Source organism: Perissodus microlepis, chromosome 8 (genome assembly GCF_051167445.1).
Source record: "Perissodus microlepis isolate ML-2025 ecotype Zambia chromosome 8, ASM5116744v1, whole genome shotgun sequence".
In the NCBI taxonomy this organism is placed as follows: Eukaryota; Metazoa; Chordata; class Actinopteri; order Cichliformes; family Cichlidae; genus Perissodus; species Perissodus microlepis.
Window position 1 is genome coordinate 15,353,473 of NC_140468.1, and position 24,743 is coordinate 15,378,215.

The window sequence follows — 24,743 nt, forward strand, 5'->3', positions numbered from 1 at the left end:
AATTTGCCTAATTTAGCACACAGTTGTAGTTTTAGCTGTCATCCTCTCCAGTGATAGCTTACAATAATATAAAATACAGGTAAACAGAAAATCCTCTTTTAAGAATCTGGAAATTAAATACATCTGATGACTTTTTTTTCTAGATAAAAAATAAATCAAAGGATTACTTACTTATTAAAATGGACAGTTTTTGGTTTACTAGCTTAATAGTTAAGCTATAATATAATATAATATAATAGTGCTCGTCAAATTTAGCTTGGGTATATAAGAACAGTTTATCTGTCTGTAGTATTGTAAGAGAGAGTTTGAGCTAACAGCGAGCAAAAAATTGGCATATTTTTTGTGATAGCAGTTCAAATTCAAATTCAAATTCAAATTTTATTGGTCACACACACAACCATACACAGTATGACATGAGGTGAAATGCTTGTAGCTGTGCAATGCAATGCTCGACCATTAAATGACAGTGGTTTTACAGTATTTACAATTTACAGGTTATACAAAATTTACAGATCTAACTTAGAAATTTACAGTAAAAAAATGTGCAAATAGCAGTTGGAATTAGTTGTAGGCATTTAACAATCATTCTTCACTTGTGCTATGCCTATGCTATCTGACAAAGAAATAACAACTTTTGGTGTTACCAGGTAATCCGAGACAATCTCAATGAGCTGATGGACGTCACCATCTTTGACGCACATGTCCAGCCTACATCTGCCAACCTGGTAGGATTTAACCCATGCCACGAAGACAACGGACGCTGCCAGCAGCTCTGCTTTGCCATTCCAGACAAGCAAGGACCTAAATGCGCTTGTGCCCACGGGACACTTCTTGGTAATGGAGTATCATGTGGTTATGAACCGGATGAGTTCTTAGTTTTCTCCACCGGCTACACGCTAAATAGCCAGAGGTTAGACCCAACGGATCATAGTCTACCCTATCCAACTGTGACCTTGGGCAATGGCGTAATGGGCCTGGATTATGACTTCCGAGAGAAACGAATTTTCTTCACGCAGTATATCGGGATAGGTCGGAGCAGGATTGGCTACATCACCACAACATCTGTCACCAGCCCCCCTGTCACTATCATCTCAAGTGAGTTAAGCATTATCACTCTTCAGATTCATCATTTCATTTTTCTCATTTGTGACTTTATTTAATTTCAAATCCTCTAAATGCTGCTTAGATTTGGACAATCCAGAGGGTTTGGCATTTGACTGGATAAACAAGCGTCTTTACTTTACCGACTACTTTAAACGTAATGTCCAGTCGATCGGAGTAGATGGAGGTAACCGGTCAATCATAGCCCCTGCAAACCGGCCCAAAGACATCGTTGTTGATCCATGCTATGGGTAAAAGCAAACTAATATTCTCAAATGTCGAAAGATTGAAGATGACTTTCAGATATTAAACATGCTATCAAGTATAGCTTTGAGCTCCCTCTTATTACTCTGTCTGATGCTTCTCACTTTCCAGTTACTTATATTGGACTGACTGGGGATCTCCAGCTAAGATTGAGAGGGCAACACTGGGTGGAAGCTTCCGGACTGTCATCATCAGCACGGGTCTGACATCACCCAACGGACTGTCTATAGACTATGAGGAGAGGATGCTCTACTGGGTCGATGTTTCACGGTATGTCTAGTTATTCTCATATAAATTAAAAATTAGGAGAGAGACAGATTATGCAGCAGATTTTCTTTTCTTTTTTTAATTTCTTTCTACAGAGACAAGATTGAGCGGTCGACCCTGACTGGTGAGAATCGAGAAGTGATCATGCAAGGGCTCAGCTATCCATTTGGTATGACTGTCTACAAGCAGGATATCTTCTGGACCGACTGGACTGAAAGAGGTGTCTTCAGGGCTAGTAAGAATGATGGCTCTGGCTTTACAGTGCTAGCCCAGAATCTGGAGTACCTACCAAAAGACATTCACGTTCATGCTGAATCAAAGCAGGAGATTTGCTCCAGCTTCTGTCAGCAGTTCAACGGTGGCTGCAGTCATGTCTGTGTTTCTGGTAAGAGCAGGCTTTTTGATGCACAAAAAGGCACCAAATCCCACCTTAAGTTGTGTAATAGACAACAGGAAAAAGACAGCAAATATACAAGGAATCTTACCTCAGGTATCTGTGTTACCTGTGGTTTTTCAGGTCCCGTCGGCCCTGAGTGCCAGTGTCCTCATGAGGGGAACTGGTATCTGGCAAACAATGGCAAAGACTGTATACAAGACACGGGGAAACGCTGTCAGGCAGATCAGTTTACTTGTCTCAATGGTAACTGTATCTTAGCACGCTGGAAGTGTGATGGCTACAATGACTGCCACGATAACAGTGATGAGCTCGAGAGAGTTTGTGGTGAGAAATCCGGACATTTTTTTCAAAATGTCTTATTTAAACAGACAAACTTAGCCAGCCAAGAAGCAAACAGCTATACCAACATCTGCAAAAGCCTTCATGTTTCTTTTAACCCTTTCCCAGCCTTCCACACCTGCTCAGCCACAGACTTCACCTGCGACAATGGGCGCTGCGTTCCACTCAGCTACACCTGTGACTACACAAACGACTGTGGTGACAACAGTGATGAACAGGGCTGCCCCTTCCCCACATGTAACCCTGCTACCGAGTTCACCTGCGCTAACGGACGCTGCATCAGCGCCACCTTTGTCTGTGATGGCTACAACGACTGTCGGGACAACGCTACCTCCGACGAAATCAACTGCCGTGAGTAATGACGAGACTAATTGTTGGGCTTAATATTTGATTATGTTAGACAATGAGATGGTTACTGCAAACACAGAAAAAAATTTTAAAAAAAAGATGAGATTGAAGTCACTGTTTTCTCCATCCGTTCCTCCCCAGAAACTAAAGTTGGACAATTTCAAGTCAAATACTGTGCCCGTACTCACACCTAAAATGATTCTATATTGCTAAATAATAATGTTATAAATAATGTTACGTATGTAGTGTTAAAGGGCTGCCAGTGGCCTTGGGTGAATGATCCGATCTGGTGTCTTTCCAACATCTCTCCAGCTGATCGTACATGTCCCAATGGCCAGAACAAGTGTGACAACACCAACATCTGCATCTACCCTGGAAACCTATGTGACGGCTTTAACAACTGTGGAGACAACAGTGATGAGAATCCTCTCTTCTGTGGTGAGCTGAGTCAAAGAATGTATAAAGCTTCAGCTAATTTGAACTGCACATCAATAAAGATGTAAATCTATGCAAACTTGCGCTTATGTGTGTTACAGCGGGGCGTACATGTGCTCCCGATCAGTTCCGTTGTGATGTAGGAAAGTGTATCCCTCAGACTTGGGTATGTGACTCCATCAAAGACTGCACTGATGGGACAGATGAACCTCCCTCTTGTGGTGAGTGCTCAACATTAGTGCAGCTAACTTAAATTCAAAGACTTTTATACTTTAGGTTTGATGTGAGTTTCCATAGTGACTCGTGTTTTGCATAAGGAAGACACACTTGTATGAAGCAAGCCAGCCCTTTTTTTCTCTTTCAGTTCACACTTCCCATCGTCATTAAAATGTGATTCTGTGTTTTCTACTGTGCAGAAGATATAATCAGAACATGCAGTCCAAACCATTTCACTTGTACCAATGGAAACTGCGTCCCTGAGTCACTGGTGTGCGATGGCAACAATGACTGCTGGGACAACAGTGACGAGGCTCCTGAGCTGGAGTGTGGTGAGACACCAGTTAGATATGTCGTCATTATTTGTGCAGCGTTAGGCTGCTCAATATTTTGATTTGTTTATATAATCTCAGGTTAGCATTCTCATACACTTTCATCAATTTTGCTTTTTAATATCATATTGTCACCTGGAGGCCAACGAACCTGTAGTTCTGACCAGTTCACCTGTCCGACCTGGTACCCGGGCCATCCACGCTGTGTGCCTTTAAGCTTTGTGTGTGATGGGGAGAAAGACTGTGCCAATGCAGCTGATGAGCTCCAGAACTGTCCCAACCGGACCTGCCACATGAATGAGTTTGCCTGCGCCAACGGGCTTTGCATCCTCAACCCCTTCCAGTAAGTGTGGCACATGTGTGATTGAATAAAAGTAGAGATGCGTTTACTGGTCTCGAGATAAATTCTATTGTCAGGCAAGTAATTAATCACTACTCTTCTGTAGCTGTGATCGCGTGAATGACTGCGGAGACGGCAGCGATGAGTTGCGCTGTACGTATGATACCTGCAGCAGCAACCAGTTCACCTGCAGTAACGGAGCCTGCATCTACTCTTTCTACATCTGCGACGGGCAGAACGACTGTTTGGATGGTTCGGACGAGGCGGACAGCTTGTGCCTCACGCCTCAGCCCACCTGCTCTCCTCAACAGTACATGTGCAAGTCAGGAGAGTGCATCGATTCCAATAAGGTGTGCAACGGACAGAAGGACTGTCAGGACGACAGTGATGAAAAAGGCTGCGGTAAGAGGCAAACAAATATGGAAAACTGTGGGACATTTTTGATAGAATTTATGAACTGTATATCCTTGTCATACAGCATCTAAAAGAAACTTTGGTTGCACAAATCTTCACATGCATATGGTTAAAGTATATATAATGAAGAAAGATAAGGTGTCACAAAAAGTATATTTGTCAATCAGACCAAGCCTATGTGCTTTCATATTTTATGAAAATGTTTGCTTTTATAAATATATGTATATTTATACAGGTTTATACAGGTTTCTTTGTGCTACATATTATAAATACTGATGATTTATTTATTCTGAAAAGATGGCGTATGTAATGAGATGTATTTGTCTGTCTGTCTGTTTGTTTGTTAGCAGTCCAACATCCACAGTTTTCAAGATACACATTTTCAGATTTTGTGACAGTAGACACAAAAAACAGCTCAGGATGATTTAATTTTGGTGAAAATCAGAGGTCACGTCAAATATGAATATCTGTGAAAATGTTTTATGGATTGTCCTTAAACTTGACAACAATATAGAAGGCCTTGGGGGACATGAGTACCTGGGTTGGCTAAGCAGGCCAATCTTGACCTTCAATGTTTGCACCAAAAGTCAATTTAAATTTAATCAAATTTTTTTACAGTTTATAGAAACCAAAGGTTTCAGTCAATCACCTCTAATCACCTCCAATCATGTGGGCAAAGATAATAAAATACACAATTTTAGTACGCAATACTTTAAAGTCATGAGTCAAAGGTCAGGGTGACACAAATGAGGAAAAAGGCTCATTTGAGATTCCATTGGATAATCTCCACATTTTAAAGATATATATTAGTCAGTGGAAAACATGAGCACTGTCATTGTTTGAGCTCTTTTAAAACATTCTTGTTTCAATACAAAATTATACAATTTCACTATGATAAACCATCAGAGTTTTAGTATAGCTCTTGCCCTTCATGCAGAGTTGTGCTCTTTGAGTGCTCTTGTTACCTGTATTTTTGCTGCAGGTCTTAAAACCTCATCCATATTCTGTCTTTGCTCAGTTTCTCACTTTTTCTTTATTCTCTTTAGGAATTAATGAGTGTCTCAACCCAGCAGTCCACAAGTGTGCCCAAATCTGCACTGACACCCTCACCGGTTATTACTGTTCCTGCAACCCAGGCTACCAGCTCATGCCAGATGGCAAAGCCTGCGAGGACCTCGACGAGTGTGTCAGCACACCCGCCGTCTGCAGCCAGATCTGCGAGAACAGTTTTGGCTCATACCACTGCAAATGCGCCCCAGGGTACATCCGCGAACCGGATGGACGCACCTGCCGTCAGAACAGCGGCATCAACCCATACCTCTTGTATACCAATCGCTACTACATTCGCAATTTGACCACTGACGGGTTACAATTGAGCATAGTCCTGCAGGGCCTGACAAATGTGGTGGCATTAGAATTTGATCACTATGAGAAGAGGCTGTACTGGCTGGATGTAGGGGCAGGAAAGATCGAGAGGATGCGCTTCGATGGAAGCGACAGGGAGACGCTGGTGAGCAACGATATAGGAGGAGCTGAAGGCCTGGCACTGGACTGGGTTGGCAGGTTTGTAAAACAGGAGAAACCTATTAGATAATAATCTGTTACATATAAGTATTTAGGTCATTAAGTAACAAGAAGTGATTCGCACAATTGGAAAACAATTGTTTGCACGTGTACTCCTATTTTATTTTTTATAACTAGCAAATCGCTCTCAGAGCACAAAATACATCCTGAGTAAACACACACACGCACACTTCCATATACAAAATAAAGAAAAAGAGAATATGAATGGGGTAATTTTTATTAACTTTGCATCTATGTGTTTCACAAACAACAACATCTTTTTAATTTATATATTTATTTCATTTTTCTCCTTCCTGTCTCCTGCAGGAAGTTGTATTGGGTGGACAGGTATTACGGCTCAGTTCATGTGATGGAGCTGGATGGGCGCTACCAGAAGAAACTGCTGTCGGGACACTTTACAGATAGAAATCACACCTACGTTATCACCAGACCTCGTGCTGTGGCTGTCAACCCTAAATATGGGTATTCACACACACACACACACACACACACACACACACACACACACGCACACACACACACACACACATACAGAGAAAATCTATGATTGACTCTAAAACCAAACGTGTGCAGTTGTTTCTGCCTCCCGGTTTTTAGTTGTTCCCATTCATTTGCTTTGACTTTTCCTCATCCCTCATCCCTTCATTCCTGCCCTCTTTTGCCCAGATGGCTGTACTGGACCGACTGGGGTGACGCAGCATATATCGGCAGAGCTGGCATGGATGGAACAAATGTCAGTGCAATTATCACAACCAAGCTGGAGTGGCCTAATGCTCTAACTATAGACTACACCAACAACAAGATCTTCTTTGCTGATTCCCACCTTAACTTTTTGGAGTGAGTTCATGAAGTATCCCACAGAACGTTTATTCTGTGTTGCACTGAATTATCTAAACATTGATTTCTCTTTATGTTTCTACATGTGAATTAATCACATTGTGTATAAACCTCCCTATTCTGTGCATCTTAGCTTTGCAGACATGGATGGCCAGAATCGGCACCGGGCCATCGCTGGCTCGCTTCCCCATGTATTTGCTGTTTCTCTATTTGAGGACTGGGTCTACTGGACAGACTGGAACACACATACTGTGGAAAAAGCTCATAAGTACACTGGCGAGGAGCGTACAGTTATGGGCAACAACACCCATCGCCCCTATGACATTCACGTCTACCATCCCTACAGGCAGCCTCGAAGTAAGTAAATGACAACTGTGTGCTATTATATTCCCGGCATCACAATAGACGGCAGAAGATGATTTATATTTAATCGTCTTATTCCCCAGGTGAGAACCCTTGCTCGTCCCATGACCTGACCTGCAGTCATCTGTGTCTGATCGCGCCTGGAGGGCAGCGAGCTACCTGCGAGTGTCCCGATAACTTCATTGGTGTGGCTCTTGGATTTAAGATCCAGTGTGTTGCTGACTGCTCCAGCACCCAGTTCCGCTGTGGGGACAATGAGAAGTTAGTGTAACAGAAAGTCATGATACTTTACTGTACTGCTTATTAACCATCATCAGGGGTAAAGCTGTTTGTACGCTTTCTTGTTCTTAGGTGCGTTCCGATATGGTGGAAGTGTGATGGTCAGTCGGACTGTGGTGATGGCTCGGATGAACCTCAGACTTGCCCACCTCGCTACTGTTCAGCTGGCCTGTTCCAGTGTCAAGATGGCAACTGCACCTACCCCGGCTTCCTCTGCGACGGCCACCAAAACTGCCCCGATGGCTCAGATGAGGATGCTGCTCTCTGCAGTATGACAGTTTCCTGAATCCTGAATACGAACTCTAAATAACTCAATCAAATAAAAATTGAACAGAAAAAGTTACTTTACGTTTACCAGATTCAAGTTTTTAACTATGATTCTCTTAGGCCTTTATTTTTTCCTTTTTCTCTTTTTTTTCTTGCTTTCTTTCTGCTGAAAATGAAAGCCTGTTTTCAGGAAGAGGGTTCAATGTTAAACCTGTTTCCTGTCCTCACAGGCGATCACCGCTGTGCTGAAAACCAGTTCCAGTGTAAAAACAAAAGGTGCATTCCTGTGTCCTGGCACTGCGATGGAGTAGTTGACTGTACAGATGGCAGCGATGAGGATGCGGAGACTTGCTCCCAGACGACCTGCAAACCGGGAGAGTTCACGTGTGCAAACGGCCGCTGCGTGCCGTCAATGTATGTGTGCGATGCCCAGGACGACTGTGGTGATGGATCTGATGAGCCATATGAAGTCTGCAGTGAGTGCTACTGTCACGCGAATTAAATATGTGCCAACCATGATTTCCTTTTCTTTTCCCCATGTCTGTCTGTGATGAGCACAAAAGGAGCAGCTTAATTGATAATAGCCGTGCACTTTGCAGAACCGCATGACCGTTTAATCAAGCATCGACTTATCTGTTTCAGAGATATACAATCGATTCAGACACAGCGCAGGTGTAACCTGGGTGAATTAATGAAGCTGCACGTAGTGTTGATTTTTCTAAATTTAAGTTGCACAGTCAATCCCTCCTCCCCCTCCTCCCCCTCTTCCTTCTGCTTCTAATTACTGTCTGTCTGGCTCTGTCTCAACTCATCCTCCCTCATTATTTCTCACCCTCTTGTCACCTTGCCGACTTTATTTTCGATCTTACTACTAATGTCACCACTTTCCTTCCATCCTTTGCCTGATGTCTCTGTCGCCTTGTCTCCACAGTGGGTCCAGACTACAAGTGCGATGAGGATACAGAGTTCTCCTGCAAGACAAACTACCGCTGTATTCCTCAGTGGGCCCGCTGCGACGGCTCAAACGACTGCATCGACAACAGCGACGAGGAAGGCTGCGGTCAGTGCTCATGTGTCAGCAGACGTGTCGGGCTGTCAGACCAGCTGCATACTGCACATGTGTCAAAATCTTAAATTAGTTCCTAAAGATCTGATGATATTGTGGTGTACTTTAAAAGTTCAAGCTCTGCAATGCTTGTAGTTTCTGATCCAGAAAAAGAAATCTGAATATCTTTACAGATCATTTGCACCGCTCAATCATTAAATAACATATTTATTCGTTTCAGCCTTGGCTGTAGATGACTTCAAAGCTCCGGTTCGAAAGATTAAATAATAATGGGTGTAATGCAGAACAGTAAAAACAAATAGCAAAGATGCATCATCCTATATAGACAGAAATTACACTGTAAGAAGGCGGTCACACACAATTAGTATTTATTAGTGAAAACGTATCAAGCTGTGTTAAAAAGGCTAAAAACTCATGAAGTTAAAGCTACAGTGTATAAGATATCACCACCAGATGTCAGTAGAATGCAGATTGCAGTCTACTGACAATGTCAGGAATAAATAAGCGTCCTTTTATTTATATTTCCATGTCTTAGAGCCCTGACAGCGATGACATCTTGGCCACTATTTGCAAGATTGTGGGGCTTCCACAAACTGGCGCCGACTTCTATGTATTTTTAATGGATTAATTCTAAGTTTATGAAAATGCATCAATCTGTTGGAAGCTGTAATAACACACTGATCAATTTATATTTATGAGTACAACCTTCTTTTATTCTATTAAGTAACCTAAAAATTGACACACTTTACCTTTAAGTCTTTGGTTTCAGCAGGTTAAAAATCTTATTTCCCAAAATGTTCTCATGACCACATGTTCAAACACCTTTTGTGCTGCTGCTTTATAACAGAGGAAGTGACCTGTGACCCTCTGGGAGATTTCCGTTGTGACAATCACCGCTGCATTCCTATCCGCTGGCAGTGCGATGGCTCTAATGACTGTGGCGACAGCTCAGACGAGAGAAACTGCCGTAAGTTTTTCAGTGCAATCTGTTTCAAAAATGTCTTCTTATTAAAAATGTTTCTTCTGACTGCTTTTTACTCATGTAGTTTGAAGCCTCATATCACAGCGGCCACACATCTCATATTGAACACGTGTGTGTGTCTCTAGAGCCAAGGCCGTGCTCTGAAAGTGAGTTTCGATGTGACAACGAGCAGTGCATTCCCGGAAGCTGGACGTGTAACCATGTCAACGACTGTGGGGACAACTCAGATGAGCGAGACTGCGGTGAGCAGACGCCTCCTCCTCATGCTAACTCCTCGGCCTCCTTAAAATTACATCCAGCCGTAAACAAAACACACACGGGCGCAAACACCCACATCAACATAACATCTTGGCTCTCTTCCAGAGTTGCAGACATGTCGTCCAGGTTTTTTCCAATGTGACTCGGGTCACTGTATCCCCGCTATTCTGCAGTGCGACAACCGACCCGACTGTCTGGATCTGTCAGATGAGACCAGCTGTCGTAAGTTTACAGCGTGAAAATTAATGGCACTCTGGGCCCCCGCAGTTTTATTTATTTATTTTTTCTGTTTATATGTGTGTGAGGTAATTATTCAGACTTTAAGGCTTCAAAAGAATGAAAATGTGGCACAACAGTCTAACAGCAGACAGGGATATACAGTTTTTGCTTAAAGCTTAAATGAGGTGAGAAACACAATAAGATGGTTTAAAACTGCATATTAGTTTACCCCAGTAATTAAACCACAGAGTGGCTATACAAGATTTATCCTTTTTTCACATTTGAACACACTGAATAATTTGGTGTGGTTGAACTTTGCACCTGTAGGGCTCTGGTCATCCAGGAAGTGAGATCAAACCATCAACTGCAGTCATTTCCCTGCATTCTTTCCTTTTCTCTCCAGTCATTTTGTTAACTATTATCCAATAAAGCCATAACATGCTTCCAAATTGATTGTAGACTGAAAACCAGTCTTTGTTATGTGCATCCTGTAAATGCCAAATTTCCCAGATATTAAGAATAAATCCAGAATACCTTTGATAAATTGTAACTGTTATTTGAATATATGAAAGTTGGACAATTATACAAGCACTCCATCCATTAATCCGTTAAGGTATTCTTTCAGCTAACAGTTTAAAGTCAGAGATATGTCTGTTGATATGTTCCTCCAAGGTAATGTAACCAGGGTGGCTTCATTTGCTGTTGATGAAAGCTGCAAGCCATCAGTGTCTTCACTTTCCACACTTGGATTTATTCCTGTTTGCCCAAAGCGCCTCTGAAATGGTAACAGTGGGAATTCAGAGTAATTGCTGTATCCTTGTCTCTGTAAAATATGTAACCATACACTGAAAGAAAAAAAAGTCCCCTCAGCTCTTCTCGCATCCAGCAATCTCAGATTGTCTGTGATGATTGAAGAAAACTCTCTGCCGCTTGGACCCATCTGTTTTTGCCTCATCACTTGGTTCCCCTATGCTTTCTCTGCATGTCGTCCTTTCATTTCTGGGAACATGTCAGTTTTTGTTCTGGTTGCCATGCAGCAGCAGCAGCAGCAGGGCTGTGGAAGGAAAGTGGTAATAACATATTTGTAGAAAATAGAAAAATCTACCAACCAGCATGTCCAAAGATGGCACAAATCAGAGAAAAGTTACCAGCGATAATTCAAATAACTGTGGCATTAAAAAGAAAGTTAAAAGAAGTGGACCAACTTTGAAAAGGGGCAGCTTTAAGAGAAACAGTGACCAGAATGGTGTGCAGTGCTGGTTGGTTTTATTTCTCCATTGATATATCTCTTTAAGAAAGACAGTTTAAAACATGACCTTGGTAAAGAAAGGAAAAAAAATCAACTGATTTTAGTAACAATGTGCAAACTATCTCCCTTATTTTCCCGATCTTTCCAGCTACTCGATACCCTGGAGGCCGTTACTGCCCTGAGCACCAGTTCCAGTGTGCGAACCACATCTGTGTGAACCAAGGCTGGGTGTGTGATGGCATTGATGACTGTGGAGACAGATCTGATGAGCAACTCAATTTATGCTGTGAGAAGCTTGTTATTAATTTTTATGTATATATATATATATATATATTAAAGATCTGGAATTAAATAGTAGCAGTGTGTTTAGTTAATATATGCCTGTGTATACTTAATACAAGACATTGGGCTCAAGTCGCATGTGCTTGTGTTTAACCAGTGAACATCACCTGTGAGATGCCGTCCCGGTTCCGCTGTGACAACGGCTACTGTGTCTATGCTGGAGTGCTGTGTAATAAGAAGGACGACTGTGGAGACGGCAGTGATGAGAAAGAAGACCTCTGTATGACTCACACATTCCTGCAATCTGCATATTTTAACATGACTAAAAATATACATTGAAATGCACAAATCTGATCAGTTATTGGACGTAATTGGACGTAGAGTAATGGAATAGGACAGCTGAACATTTGGCAATATAGAGGGATAAACATTGATGTTTTGTAGTTGCCCTCTGCATAAACTATGTTTAGTGTACTGTGTAAATATATGGTGCTGTGAAAAAGTATATGTCCCCTTCTCAGTTTTGTGTTTTTGCATATTTTTCACATTTACATCTTACAGACAATCAAATTCATTTTAACGTTAGACCAGCCAGAGGAAATACACAATGCAGTTTATACTACCCTGTCCTTTGTCCTGTCTTCCTCCCCAACCCCAGCTGATTATGGCAGATGGTCGCCTCTTCCTGAGCCTGGTTCAGCTGGAGGTTTCTCCTTGTTAAAAGGGAGTTTTTCCATCCCACTGTAGCCACAGTGCTTGCTCATAGGGTCACATGATTGTTGGGGTTTTCTCTGTTTTCTTTGTGTTATTTTAGGGTCTTTACCTTGCAATATGAAGCATCTTCAGACAACTATTATTGTGATTTGGCACGATATAAATAAAACTGAATTGAACTGAAACTCAAGAGTACTGGGGTTATGTAAACACTCCAGCATAAAGAACAAACAACAACAAAAGAAGAACGTTTTGGAGTGACCCAGTCAAAGTCCAGACTTAAATCTAAAGAAGCAACTTGAAAAACATATTGCCGCTTATCAGAATTTATCTCTCACTGCCAAGGGAATAATCACTTATTAGGTTTAAAAGAAGGGACAGAGGGTCATTTTTTCCCTTAACCATCATTTGAAAATAGCATTTTGTATTTATTGTGCAGTGTTAACATTTTTTTTGTGATCTGAAACATGTAAGTATGACAAATATGCAAAAATAAATCAGAAAGGGGGGAAATACTATATATGTGTGTGTGTGTGTGTGTGTGAATATATATATATATATATATATATATATATATATATTCCTTTTTGTATGTGAACATAATCAGATTGGATATTAGTTTCAGCAAATGCACCTCTTATCATCAGTTACTGGGATTGTCAGGCATTAGTCCAAACAACAATGCTAATCCTGAACTTTCCTCTTTAAAGCCAGTCAAATGGGAAATCCCAAAATGACATCAGTGCCTGCACAGGACACAAAGCTGAAACATAACAAGGATAAGGAAAAAGTCTGTTGTATGGAATTGTTACACAATCAGCTTAAACATCAATCAGAGCAAATTATTTTGAGAGGAGATTAAATAGTTTGGTTCAGAGCAGAGGTGGACATTGGCTTGCTCATCTAAATCCACTTGTTTGTTGGCAGGAGACAGTAAAGATGTGCAATGCTGTGATACACAAGCATGAGTGAAAGGCGTATATGTGCATCACGAAAGCATGTTTACGCTTTAATCTAGTGGGAGGAGTTGTGTTTGAAAATTTAGAAGTAAAGAGCTTCTAGAAAAAGCTCTGAATTTAATCTTAGATAAGTGGAGGTGACGCTTTCAGAGGTGGGCTGTATACCCACTCAACCATTTATGAATACTTGTGCTGATGATTCATCTCGACTGTGTCCTTCACAGGCCGCGAGCCCACACTGGCCCCCTGCACACTGGAGGAGTTTAAATGCACCAACAGACACTGCGTGCCCCTGCGATACGTGTGTGACCACAATGACAACTGTGGAGACCGCACAGACGAAATGGGCTGCAGTAAGTGCCACAACAAAAGACTTATTCAGCTTCCTGGCAGGAGGACAGCATCGTCTTTTCACTTTAACTCAATGGCTGCAATTAAATGTTCCTGGGAAAAAACAGCATGAATCCTTTAGGATGAGTAATGATGGTGTTTTCACGGAGCTTTAATAAAAGATTTACGGTGTTTTGGTTCAGGCAGAAAAACGAATCCAAGCATTATATTGACCAAAACAAAAACAAATGTATTGTGCAATCAGTAGGAAATATGGCATGGATCTACGTATAACATTACATAATTGAGATTATGTGCTCTTCTACAGAAAGAGGAGATATATTCTCATAATCAGAGAGAATTATAGGATAACAGTATTATAACTGTTGTCAAATTAATGAGATTTTTGCACAGCACAAATATAGATAATTACTTCAATATTCTAATGAAGTTTGCCACCCAAGACATAATAAAAATCCTCTGGTCTTTACTGGGTCCTAAAATAACTTAAACATAACCAGACATGAACATCAACATGACATGGTGTCATTATTTATTTAGCAAAGGTTAAGCCAAAGAAGCAGTGAGTGAAAAACCTAACTGAAGGCCATCATTTAACAGCTTTTAGACCCACTTTATCAGCAATAAGTAATCATTTTCTGTATGAATTTATTAGTCTTTCACGCCACTGTGGAATTTTGTCCCACTCTTCGTTACAACATTGCTTCACTTCATTGAGGTTTGTGGGCATTTGTTGATGCACAGCTATCTTAAGGTCCCAACACAGGATTTCAAACTGGCTGGACTTTGGAGTCTTTTCTTTTTCAGCCATTCTGTTGTAGATTTGCTTCATATCATTGTCCTGTTACACAACCCAATTTCAGCCAGGCTTTATCTGTCAGACAGAGGAGTTCATGGCCGACTCAATGACTGCAACATGCCCAGGTTGTGTGGCTGCAAAATGAGCCCAGATCATGACCCCTCCACCACCGTGTTTAACAGCTGATGTGTTGTGTTTGTTTTTGCACCAAATGTGACACTGTCCATGGCCAAACATCTCGTATGTCAAAAGGACATTGTTCCTGAAATCTTGTAGTTTATTCAGTTGTAACTTTGCAAACTTGCAATGTTCTTTTTGTAGAGGAGACTGTTTTTCGGGCACTTCCATAGAAGACATACTTGTTCAGTCTGTTTCTAATTGTGCTGTCATGAACTTTTAACATGTTAACTGAGGACTGCAAAGTCTGAGAGGAACCTCTTGGGTTCTTTTGTAGTTTCTCTGAGCACTGCAAAGTCTGACCTTGGGGTGAATTTCCTGGGATGTCACCCTCTTAAAACACTGGCAACTGTTTTGAATCTTACTTACTGTAGGATGATGACTTCAGATTATTTGGAGTGGGCTCTTTTAGTGCTTTTTTTAGATTGACGGGCAGCAGCAGTTCCTACTCTGAGCTCATTGCTGATGTCTTTCTTCCTAGCAGTGCTCCCAGCCAGTAAACTGTAAAAACATTTGCTTCTATCGAGGTGCTTACACATATGTTCAGTGATGGTGAATACATTTAACCAGATTACTGGGTTATATCTGAATTAATCTGCCTGTGTAAACTAAGCCTATAAGTAGCTCTTGCGTGTGGCTCAAAAGCTGTTTTTTGCATGTTGTCTGTCCTCCAGATTTTGGCCTCGATCGCAACTGTGACGAGAATCTGTGCCAGCATGAGTGCACGAACCTTAATGGTACAGGCTTCATCTGCTCCTGCAGGCCCGGATACACAGTGGACCCAGACAGCACCTACACCTGCCTGGGTACACACACTCATACATACATGTTTATGATAAATATACATGTCTAGTTAAATATCTGTTGGGTAAAACCCACACTCCTTCTGATCCTGGCTGGTGATTTTTTTCAGATATCAATGAGTGCGAGGTGTACAGCACCTGTCCTCAGGTCTGTAAGAACACCAAAGGCAGCTACGACTGTGAGTGTGCCCCCGGCTACAGGAAAGTGGGCAATGGCAAAATGTGCGAGGCTGCGGGTAAGAACCGCTGGGTTTTCTTTGCCGCTGAGAAGACTTCACAGCTATTGAAATATATTTTTGGCCTCATTACAGTCTTCTTTCTCATCTAAGTGTGAAAAACAGATTCATCATTTCATATATTTTACAATGTATATTTTATAAAAAGACAAGTAGATGCAGGCCATACTGATCATTTTATTGGTGGAGAGACTCTTAGAAACTCTTAGATTAAAGACCTCAGAGACCAGCCTGTGCACCTTAATGAAATGTCTTTAAACAATAAGAATGCACTTTTGATTGGTTTTTATATTTTTCAGTGACAAAAACATGTAAACATGTATGTGTGTGTCCAACAGGAGCAACTCCCATGCTGCTTCTACCGGAGAACATTTGTATCCGGAGGTTCAACCTGCAGACAGAGGGCTACCATGACTTCATCGAAGAACAGGAGCACATCATGGCTCTGGACTACGACTGGGACCACAACAACACAGGATTCAGTAAGATATCCATTGATTAACATCAGTGCTGTGTGATACTATCGATCTGATACCAAGTAAATAAAGTGCCAGTATTGATGATATCAATACTTTTGACCTATAAAGACAACTTGTGTAGGTATTCAGGTCAGTATTAGCATTGGTATCGATAGTTTGACCGCCTCCCCCAATAATTAAGACTACCTACTATAAAAACCACATAGTACACCTGGGTGCACACAAATTACACCAACAACAAATGTGTTTTGTCAGGTATGGTGTATTTCACTGTTGCTGGTAAAGACGCTATACCAGGCGCCATAAAGAGAGCATACATACCATCAGTGGACGATGGCAGTAATAACATCGGTGCTGCTGTTGATCTCGGCGTCAAATACATCACCAGCCCAGACGGCATCGCTGTGGATTGGGTCGCCAGGTGAGTTTACCTGATTACAGTAGTTCAGTGCTCTAATGCCTTAATCCTAATCCAAATTTATTAAAATATATTTTATTTACATTAAAGTTTTAGGGGGTTTGCCCATGAAGCACCAGAATGTTTTTCAGCTCTCTGATAATTTTGTTCCTTTTTTTAAGAAACCTTTACTGGGCAGACTCCACGCTGCAGAGGTTAGAAGTGGCCTTCTTGGATGGACGCTACAGGAAGCACCTTGTCAAGACTGACCTGGGTCACCCATCTGCTGTGGCTGTGAACCCACGACTGGGGTAAGATTGCACCTGTGTTTAGATTTTGTTTAAATTTTCTAAACACAGGCACAGTCTGTTAATTTATATATCAAGCACAAAAACATAAGAGAGGAGCTCCCAGAAACACACATGAGTCAGTGCATATACAACAGGGTCACATAAAATCACGGAGTTCTCACCTCTTACACGCTAAATAATGACAGTATCTTTTATGCCAGAACCCAGTTTGCACTGGCCCATATCAGATGTTATTCAATGATATACCTTCAAGAGCAACATATGAAGACTGTACAAATATGAAACATCACAGGACTTCTGTGTTTGCCAAGATGACTGTGATCTTGTATTTGTGGACATAAGCGGAGATATCAGCTGAACATGCCGAGGTGGAGGGTCAACTTAGCATAGGGGGACTGGTTAGAAACCCTGCATCAGTATCAGTGTCGGCCAAGATTTTCAAAATACTTGTAGTTTCAGATTTTGTAGCTGTCCTGGGAAATCTCAATGAAACCGTCTTAATGAGCCGTTATTTCATGTCCGTCATGTTGCTGCAGGATGCTGTACTGGGCAGATCGTGGGACCACAGCCAAAATTGAGTGTTCCTGGCTTGATGGTCAGGAGAGAAAAGTTCTCGTGTCTGATGGTCTTGGGTGGCCCACTGGCTTGTCAGTCGACTTCACCAACAATGACAGAATCTACTGGTCAGACTCCAAGGAGAGCCGCATAGAGTCTATTCTGCCATCAGGAGAGCAGCGTAAAACGGCCGTGTACATAGGTGATCCTAATTTCCTAATCCATCGTTCATATTCCAAACGGTTGCTGTTACTGGAGCTGAGTAAAACTATTCGAACATTTCTGCATCTCTCCCAGATGTAAGGAACCCCTTCAGTGTGAGTGTATTCGAAGACCATGTTTACTGGAGCACTCAGGAGAAAGGCGAGGTGTTTCGACAGGACAAGTTTGGCCAGGGTGACAAGATCAAGCTGCTGACTGCTGGGCCCTGGCTCACCCAGGTCTCTGTGTACCAGCAGCAGAGATACAACACCATAGCCAGTAAGCTGCACACTCTCTCACATGTCCACAAAGCGTGCATGCAGGGTTTGTTTGTTTACAGTGTGCAAAGCCTCTTCATTTGTATCCATTTTATTTCTGTGTGATATTACGTTAATAGTCCATTAAACGTCGTGAACATTGAGTGCTTTGACCCACAAGAGCTATTTTATGTTTTTTGTGTGTTCAGCATTAGCAGTAATGTGCAGGAAAGTGGAAGAAGTCAACCATAAATAACAGAGGAACACATTATTATTCTATTAGCCACAACTGTAAAGAGAGGAGATTGCCTCTCTTTAATATATGTTATTTATTTGTTTGTGCAGTGAAGAATCCATGCAAGGGAACCTGCAGCCACCTGTGTTTGCTCCGACCGGGAGGGTACAGCTGTGCCTGCCCCGAGGGCACCAGCTTCATCCCAGGCAGTAAAACTGAATGTGATGCAGGTGAGAAGAGGAGTTTTTTTTAATTTCCTCTGTCCTTTTTAATAAAATAGTAGGCATCGTGTCTTAGCTGGGAGTGCCAGCAGCTCAAGAGACAGATCATCTGTCAGTCGGAAGGTTGGCGGTTTGATTCCTGCCTTTTTTTGTCGAAGTATCGTAGGGCAAGGCACTGAGTCCTGAGCTAAAAGTTCTTAGGCATAGGAAAAAGAACTTGTGTGATAGGATGACTGAGTTCTTAGACTGCTCAAATTAAGTAGAAAAGGATTAGAAGTATTAATGCATCAATTCATCATCAATTAATTTTTTTTATTCTGTGATCTTTCCTGCAGCAATATTGACAACCTTTTATCACTTTCCCTGTTATCTAATAAGCATCAAATTAACACAGAGTTCAGTGAAGCTGGTGGGACTAAATAGAATAGATTAAATAGATTTAGTAAACATGTGTAGTGTCATAAAATCAAGGGTAGTGTTAACTCAGGCAGGCTGTGAAGTCGAGCTCAACCTCATTCGCAGCAGATCAGCCAATTTCTGCTGGGGTTCACATCAGCTGGCAGCTAATAGTGAGGATAACATTATTTCACCAAATTAATGTGACATTTTTACTGTAAATGTATTCAGACTTTTATTTTGTGACATTACTCTAACACGTCCTTCCACAGCATGTCTTTTGTCCTGTCTTCCTTCTCTCTTCCTGTTAAAAGGGAGTTTTTCCTTCCCACTGTCGCCAAAGTGCTTGCTCACAGGGGGTCATATCATTGTTGGGTTTCCTTTGTATGTATTATTGTAGAGTCCACCTTACAATATAAAGAGCACTGTATAAATAAATTTGATTTGAATTGAATTTTTATATTAGTGTTACATGAACTGAAATTTTGAGCAGGCGTGAGAGACCAACAGTAAATGGGAGAAAGGATAAAGGCCACTGTTCTGCCTGGTTCTGCTTGTAGTTTCTTCCCACTGTCACCAAGTGTTTGCTCAGAAGGGATTGTGGCTCGGGGCTTCTTTCTAATATTGTACTCTTTACCTTACAATATAAAGCACCTTGAAGGGCCTGTTTTTTGAATTAGTGTTACATAAATAACTAAATAAAGTGACTAAATTAAGCTACACCGTATCATCAGTATTGATGTCTCAGTAATGATTGTTTTCCTGCCATAGCACAGTAAAAACCTCAATGTTATGATTGTTCAGGGTTTGATCCACCACCCACCATGCCGCCTCCCTGCCAGTGTCAAAACGGAGGCACCTGCTACTTTGATGACAACAAGGCTCTCTGCATGTAAGATTGTGTTTCCTTCTTTTTTCCTGCCAGCTGTCAAAATAAAACATTGGATTAAATTGCTGTGTTAATGCTGATGTTAATGTAATGTCAGTGAGATAAAGTTAAACCACTGGCAGTGTTGGAACTGTTATGTTTGTGGTTTGCTTTTTGTACAGATGTCCTTCAGAATGGAAAGGAGATTTCTGCGAGATAAGCGTGTTCCATGTGATTGCATCATCAGGTATGTTTGATTTTAATTAAAGAAAAATAAGATAATAACAAAATAAAAATGTCCTTCTAATTCTAACGAGCTTCTTCATACGTCACTTCTTGCCTGCTTGCCTGCCTCTGTCCCTCCCTGGCAGTTGGAATAGCCATCGGGGTAACGGTGGCGGTTGTGGCTCTGCTGGCTGCTCTGGTCTATGCTGCCAAGAAGAAGTCGAATCTGGCCGAGAGTTTGCAGAACAACTTGCCAAGCATGCCCAAAATGCCCAGTATGCCATCAATGCCTAATTTTCCAAACTTCAGGTAAGATCGGAAAAGTCAGAAATTAATGAAGTGTAACATTCAACCACTAAAACTGATTTTCTGTTCAGGAATGAAAGTAAAAAAAACTCTAATCTGACATCTTAATCAAAAATAATAATATGGTTTATAATTTTTTTCTGCTTTTTGGGGGGGAGAAACAATACAATTGAAAATTCACAGATAAAAACAAAACCTATTTTAGTATCATTTTAATCAGAACTTGTGCATACTGGTGGATTAACTGTTACATAAACATTAAAAAAAAATATTTGGTAATTACCGGTACTGTTAATTTTGAGCACCAGTTCCACAAACCTTACACTGTGTGGTGGTCTAACGATGAGATTTAATAATGAAGAAATTCATAAGTAAACTGAAAATCAAATGGGAAAGTAATTAACAGTAAAATCAAGACAATGATAAATACACACTTTTTTTTTTACAAAATTTTATTACAAATATTAAAATAATAAGAATAAGAATTCATATTTCATTTTGATATATTTTAACATTTTTATTCAATATTCAATAGCACTTTTTGACATTGTAAGGCCTCCGAATAAAAATTAATATAAAAGCAGATCCATTCATTGTATTTAAAGGTTGTTGACAGAGCATTATCAGAACATGCTAGTATGATATTTACATCCAAATAATAATACTTTGCAGGAATGGTTCAACCCAAAATGGCATGAAAAGAGAAGACAATGAAGGCCTGCAGAATGGAGAGGCGGTCAGTAGCAAAACAAAATATATTCATTAACTGTTTAAAAATGCTTTGTGAGATTTAATACAGATTATACTTTCTTATCCTGTCTATGGTGATCCATAACGCTAATGTGTGCTGTGTGATGTCAGGTCCCCTGTACGTCCGTATTCACGGTGGAGACATCAGGGAAGAATTTTGAGAACCCAGCGTATGAAGGTGGAGAACCACTACCCTCCAACAACTTGCCTAAAGCCACCTCCGCTCTTATGGCAACAAATGAGGTGAGTAAACAACAACCACTGCTCTCCTGTGGACTTTATTGATTCCTCTCTATTCCTTTTTATTTCATGTCTGCGTCTAACAATTCCCCTATGGATTATGCTCTTGTGCTCAGACTTTGTGTATAAATTACATTTCAAGGCTTTAATATAAACGTAGTGCAAATCTTGTATGTGCTGTTTATTGTGTTACGTAACTGAATGAAAAAAGTAAAGTACCTTTCCTCAGCATCATATTCTTGTATTAAAACGCTGCTCTGTGATCTGATGGGTTTTATATTTTGATGAGCTCGGTCTCATGACCCTATTTTTTTTCCTCCCTCAGGAGTTTGTTGAGAATCCCTTATATGGGAAAGAGGCTCAAGCTGTGATTGAACGCATAGGAAGTGATTCCAAGCCTGAAGTTTCCATCGAGGTTGCCATCACATTCATCACAAATCTTCGCAGATTAGTTTCATTTCAGCGAGTCGTAACACATTGAACCCTTAAAAAAATTGCTTTCAAATCTCACTGTGATAGTCTTATTTGTTTTATTGTGTGGTGATCATTTATTTGTTTATTTAATCCTCTAAACTTCTTCTACTTTTTGCATTTTTTTAGGAGGATTTTGGGATCCCAGCATATGGCTCTGGCGTAGAAGACGTTAACGTCACATCTGCACGACCAGCTGTTTCGAGCACGCAGGTATCCACAAAGACAGATGTCAGAGTAGTATTCAAGCATTAGAAGCTGAAAGCAAATAATGACGGGATCTGAATCCGCAATCATCTGCATACACATGGGCCTGCTTTAAAAAAAAATTCCTTTGCATATGTTTCAGCCAAATGGAGATGAGAGTTCTGCATCTTTCCAAAACCCTGCATACACGGTGAGCACAGGATGCACAAAGGGTGAATGTGGGCATTTTAGCTTTTATTTGATGGGACAGTTGAGAGAGATTAGACAGGATAGCACACAAACCCAGGACACTGCATCACCTTTAGTACTTAGTGGGAACTATAATACTGTAATGGAAAACCAGTCGATCCAAGTCAACTTGATCCGAGTAGGTACTAATGGTAAACGGACTTTAGTGAGCTGTATGTTTATGCTTCAAGAAAAAATTGCAGTCTAAATGACAGACATTACGTTTTTTTTGTTGCTGTTGTTTCTGTTATTAAAAATTGTGACATTTTGGGTACTTGAAATGTAATTTCTCCATTTAAAATAATCATTTTGATCTTCCAGGAGGACCCGTAACACATTACCGATTCTGAGACTAGACTGGACCTTGTTTCAGGACTAAAACCCTCACTTGCTTCTGTAAAACAGCGGCACCGTTTCAACAAACTCAACAAATCAGAGAAAGTCAAAAACTAACCGGCTTTAAATTCATGGTAGCTATTTGTGTAAAAAAATAAATAAATAAAAAAGCACTATTATAAACATGATTTAATATAACCGATAAGAAACTTGTTCAATGATTTTTAAGGAACTCAGTAAAAACTTGTAAACTTATATTGATAATTAAAAGTTTGTATTTCTTTTTGTAAATTGTGAGAAAGTTATGTAATAAAACTGCCATTATCATCAGTGTGTGTTTTCAGTACTTGCTCCATTCTGGATGCACAGTATGCTCTTCTCTGGCAATTATATCACAGGAGGATCCTGCTGGTGTTATCCGCTCCCTCATCTCCAACAGAACTCCGTTTCCCAGCTACTGTATCTGGCCCAGTGAACCAGGATGAAACGCTTTGTCATCTCTTTAATCAAAGAGACAGTTTTGAGAGTGATGACAGAGCAACTGCGATAACTCTGCTCGTCTTCTGCCCCACTGTCATGAGTGTCTGAACACATCAAGGTCTATGAGCTTGCAACACTGGGACAAAAGAAAAGTGAAAGAGAGGGGAAAACAAGTGGGCAGAGAGAGTGGAGAACAGAGAAAGCACAATGGGGAGGTACGAACAGAGAGCTGTGACCAGTGTGTTTGTGATGATTCACAATCCCTGTTTTCATAATACTGATTCCCCACAAGGCATCTGCCAGAGTCAGCCAAAGTGTGTAGTCTGTACTGCTCAGTGAGAGACGGACGCACAGAGGGAGGGGATGAATAGCTATGGATGGAGGGGCAAACCAAAGGGGCATGCAGCTAACAGCATGTGTGCAAACAGTGCTGCCTTCATGGGCTGTCAGAAATAATAAACCCACTTGTGGTAAATAGCGAGAAAGAAGTTGGTGGGTAAACTTGAAACAAAAACCATTTAAAAGGGAGTTTGTTGATTTTGTTTGTTTTTCCTGTTGGACTGGGGTGAAAATGAGAATGTTAAGTTAATTACTATATATATATATATATATATATATATATATATATATATAAATAACATAGGTGTTCTCACTATTTTCTACTACAGTCAATACCTAAACTGATGACAGACATTCCAGAACAACATCAATTCACTTCATGATTCAGTGATTGTGTTTATATGACTCTACAGGTGACATGGAAACACCAACTTTTGCTTTTTTTAATGATTATTTTAATAATTTAAGCTACGAGCCTGAAGGTCAATATTTGGTGTGAACACCTTTATTCTTCAACACAGGTTGAACTCTCTTAGTCATGCTTTTTTGGTATTTCTTTAAGTAGTATTCAGGAATAGCTTTCCAGGCTTCTTGAAGGACATTTGAAGCTTTTCTTTGGATGTTGGCTACCCTTTATTCTGTTCTCTATCAACATGATCCCACACTGCTTCAATAATGCTGAGGTCCAGCCTCTGGGGAGGCCAATACATGACTGATAGTGCGCCACTGTGTGATTCTTTTTACTGTCCAGGTAGGGTTTTACTACACTCGTAGTGTGTTTGGGATCATTGTAATGCTGAAAAATGAAGCCACTGCCAATGAGACACTTTCCAGATGGTGTTGCATGGTGGAGCAGAACCTGGTACTTTTCTACATTCATAATTCTTTCAAATTTGGCAGGAACCCCAACACCACTGGCCGAAATGCAGCTCCAAACCATGAAAGAGCCTCCACCTTGTTTTACAAATGGCTGTAGAGACTCTCTTGTTGAAACTCTCTCTCTCTCCTCCTCTTCTGTGTTAAGTGTCTAAAACATCCCTCTGAGAATGGTCGGGGTACAAGAACTGGACTGAAAATTAGTGAAAAAAGCAATTAATGTCAAAAGAAAACCTTTGAAAAAATATTTTAAAAGCCTGGAGAACTAATACTCAAGACCACTTTAAACACACACACACACACACACAATAAAGTCTGGCTACAGTAATGATCACAGACCTCAGATTTATTGATCAGAGTGGCTTAGGGCGCGTACAGGTGTGTGAATCCCCTCATAGACACGTCAAATTAGTAGCTCAGCGTGTGAGTCTATGCGAATAGCGGTGGAGTTTAGCGTTTACCAGGATCACCTGAAGGCAGCAGAGAG

General features: G+C 40.9%; 1 protein-coding gene across 1 annotated transcript in view; it reads left to right on the plus strand.

The window, feature by feature from the left end:
• Positions 1 to 22,891, plus strand: part of lrp2b (low density lipoprotein receptor-related protein 2b) — a 41,784-nt gene extending 18,893 nt beyond the window's left edge. Inside the window, exons 40-81 of the mRNA XM_084937716.1 lie at positions 648 to 1,095; positions 1,187 to 1,352; positions 1,477 to 1,635; positions 1,728 to 2,017; positions 2,150 to 2,353; positions 2,477 to 2,719; positions 3,029 to 3,154; positions 3,253 to 3,372; positions 3,568 to 3,699; positions 3,841 to 4,042; positions 4,146 to 4,441; positions 5,500 to 6,016; positions 6,344 to 6,499; positions 6,704 to 6,874; positions 7,008 to 7,231; positions 7,321 to 7,498; positions 7,589 to 7,785; positions 8,014 to 8,259; positions 8,715 to 8,843; positions 9,697 to 9,816; positions 9,957 to 10,073; positions 10,195 to 10,311; positions 11,706 to 11,843; positions 11,997 to 12,119; positions 13,737 to 13,865; positions 15,514 to 15,645; positions 15,753 to 15,878; positions 16,217 to 16,360; positions 16,613 to 16,778; positions 16,937 to 17,065; positions 17,602 to 17,822; positions 17,918 to 18,100; positions 18,424 to 18,543; positions 19,735 to 19,822; positions 19,981 to 20,045; positions 20,170 to 20,332; positions 21,002 to 21,065; positions 21,191 to 21,322; positions 21,645 to 21,734; positions 21,920 to 22,003; positions 22,140 to 22,187; positions 22,547 to 22,891. Coding sequence (XP_084793842.1) covers positions 648 to 1,095; positions 1,187 to 1,352; positions 1,477 to 1,635; positions 1,728 to 2,017; positions 2,150 to 2,353; positions 2,477 to 2,719; positions 3,029 to 3,154; positions 3,253 to 3,372; positions 3,568 to 3,699; positions 3,841 to 4,042; positions 4,146 to 4,441; positions 5,500 to 6,016; positions 6,344 to 6,499; positions 6,704 to 6,874; positions 7,008 to 7,231; positions 7,321 to 7,498; positions 7,589 to 7,785; positions 8,014 to 8,259; positions 8,715 to 8,843; positions 9,697 to 9,816; positions 9,957 to 10,073; positions 10,195 to 10,311; positions 11,706 to 11,843; positions 11,997 to 12,119; positions 13,737 to 13,865; positions 15,514 to 15,645; positions 15,753 to 15,878; positions 16,217 to 16,360; positions 16,613 to 16,778; positions 16,937 to 17,065; positions 17,602 to 17,822; positions 17,918 to 18,100; positions 18,424 to 18,543; positions 19,735 to 19,822; positions 19,981 to 20,045; positions 20,170 to 20,332; positions 21,002 to 21,065; positions 21,191 to 21,322; positions 21,645 to 21,734; positions 21,920 to 22,003; positions 22,140 to 22,187; positions 22,547 to 22,558 — 6,915 coding nt within the window. The 3' untranslated portion in view covers positions 22,559 to 22,891. The remainder of the gene's footprint in view (positions 1 to 647; positions 1,096 to 1,186; positions 1,353 to 1,476; positions 1,636 to 1,727; positions 2,018 to 2,149; positions 2,354 to 2,476; positions 2,720 to 3,028; positions 3,155 to 3,252; positions 3,373 to 3,567; positions 3,700 to 3,840; positions 4,043 to 4,145; positions 4,442 to 5,499; positions 6,017 to 6,343; positions 6,500 to 6,703; positions 6,875 to 7,007; positions 7,232 to 7,320; positions 7,499 to 7,588; positions 7,786 to 8,013; positions 8,260 to 8,714; positions 8,844 to 9,696; positions 9,817 to 9,956; positions 10,074 to 10,194; positions 10,312 to 11,705; positions 11,844 to 11,996; positions 12,120 to 13,736; positions 13,866 to 15,513; positions 15,646 to 15,752; positions 15,879 to 16,216; positions 16,361 to 16,612; positions 16,779 to 16,936; positions 17,066 to 17,601; positions 17,823 to 17,917; positions 18,101 to 18,423; positions 18,544 to 19,734; positions 19,823 to 19,980; positions 20,046 to 20,169; positions 20,333 to 21,001; positions 21,066 to 21,190; positions 21,323 to 21,644; positions 21,735 to 21,919; positions 22,004 to 22,139; positions 22,188 to 22,546) is intronic.
• Positions 22,892 to 24,743: the final 1,852 nt, after the last annotated feature.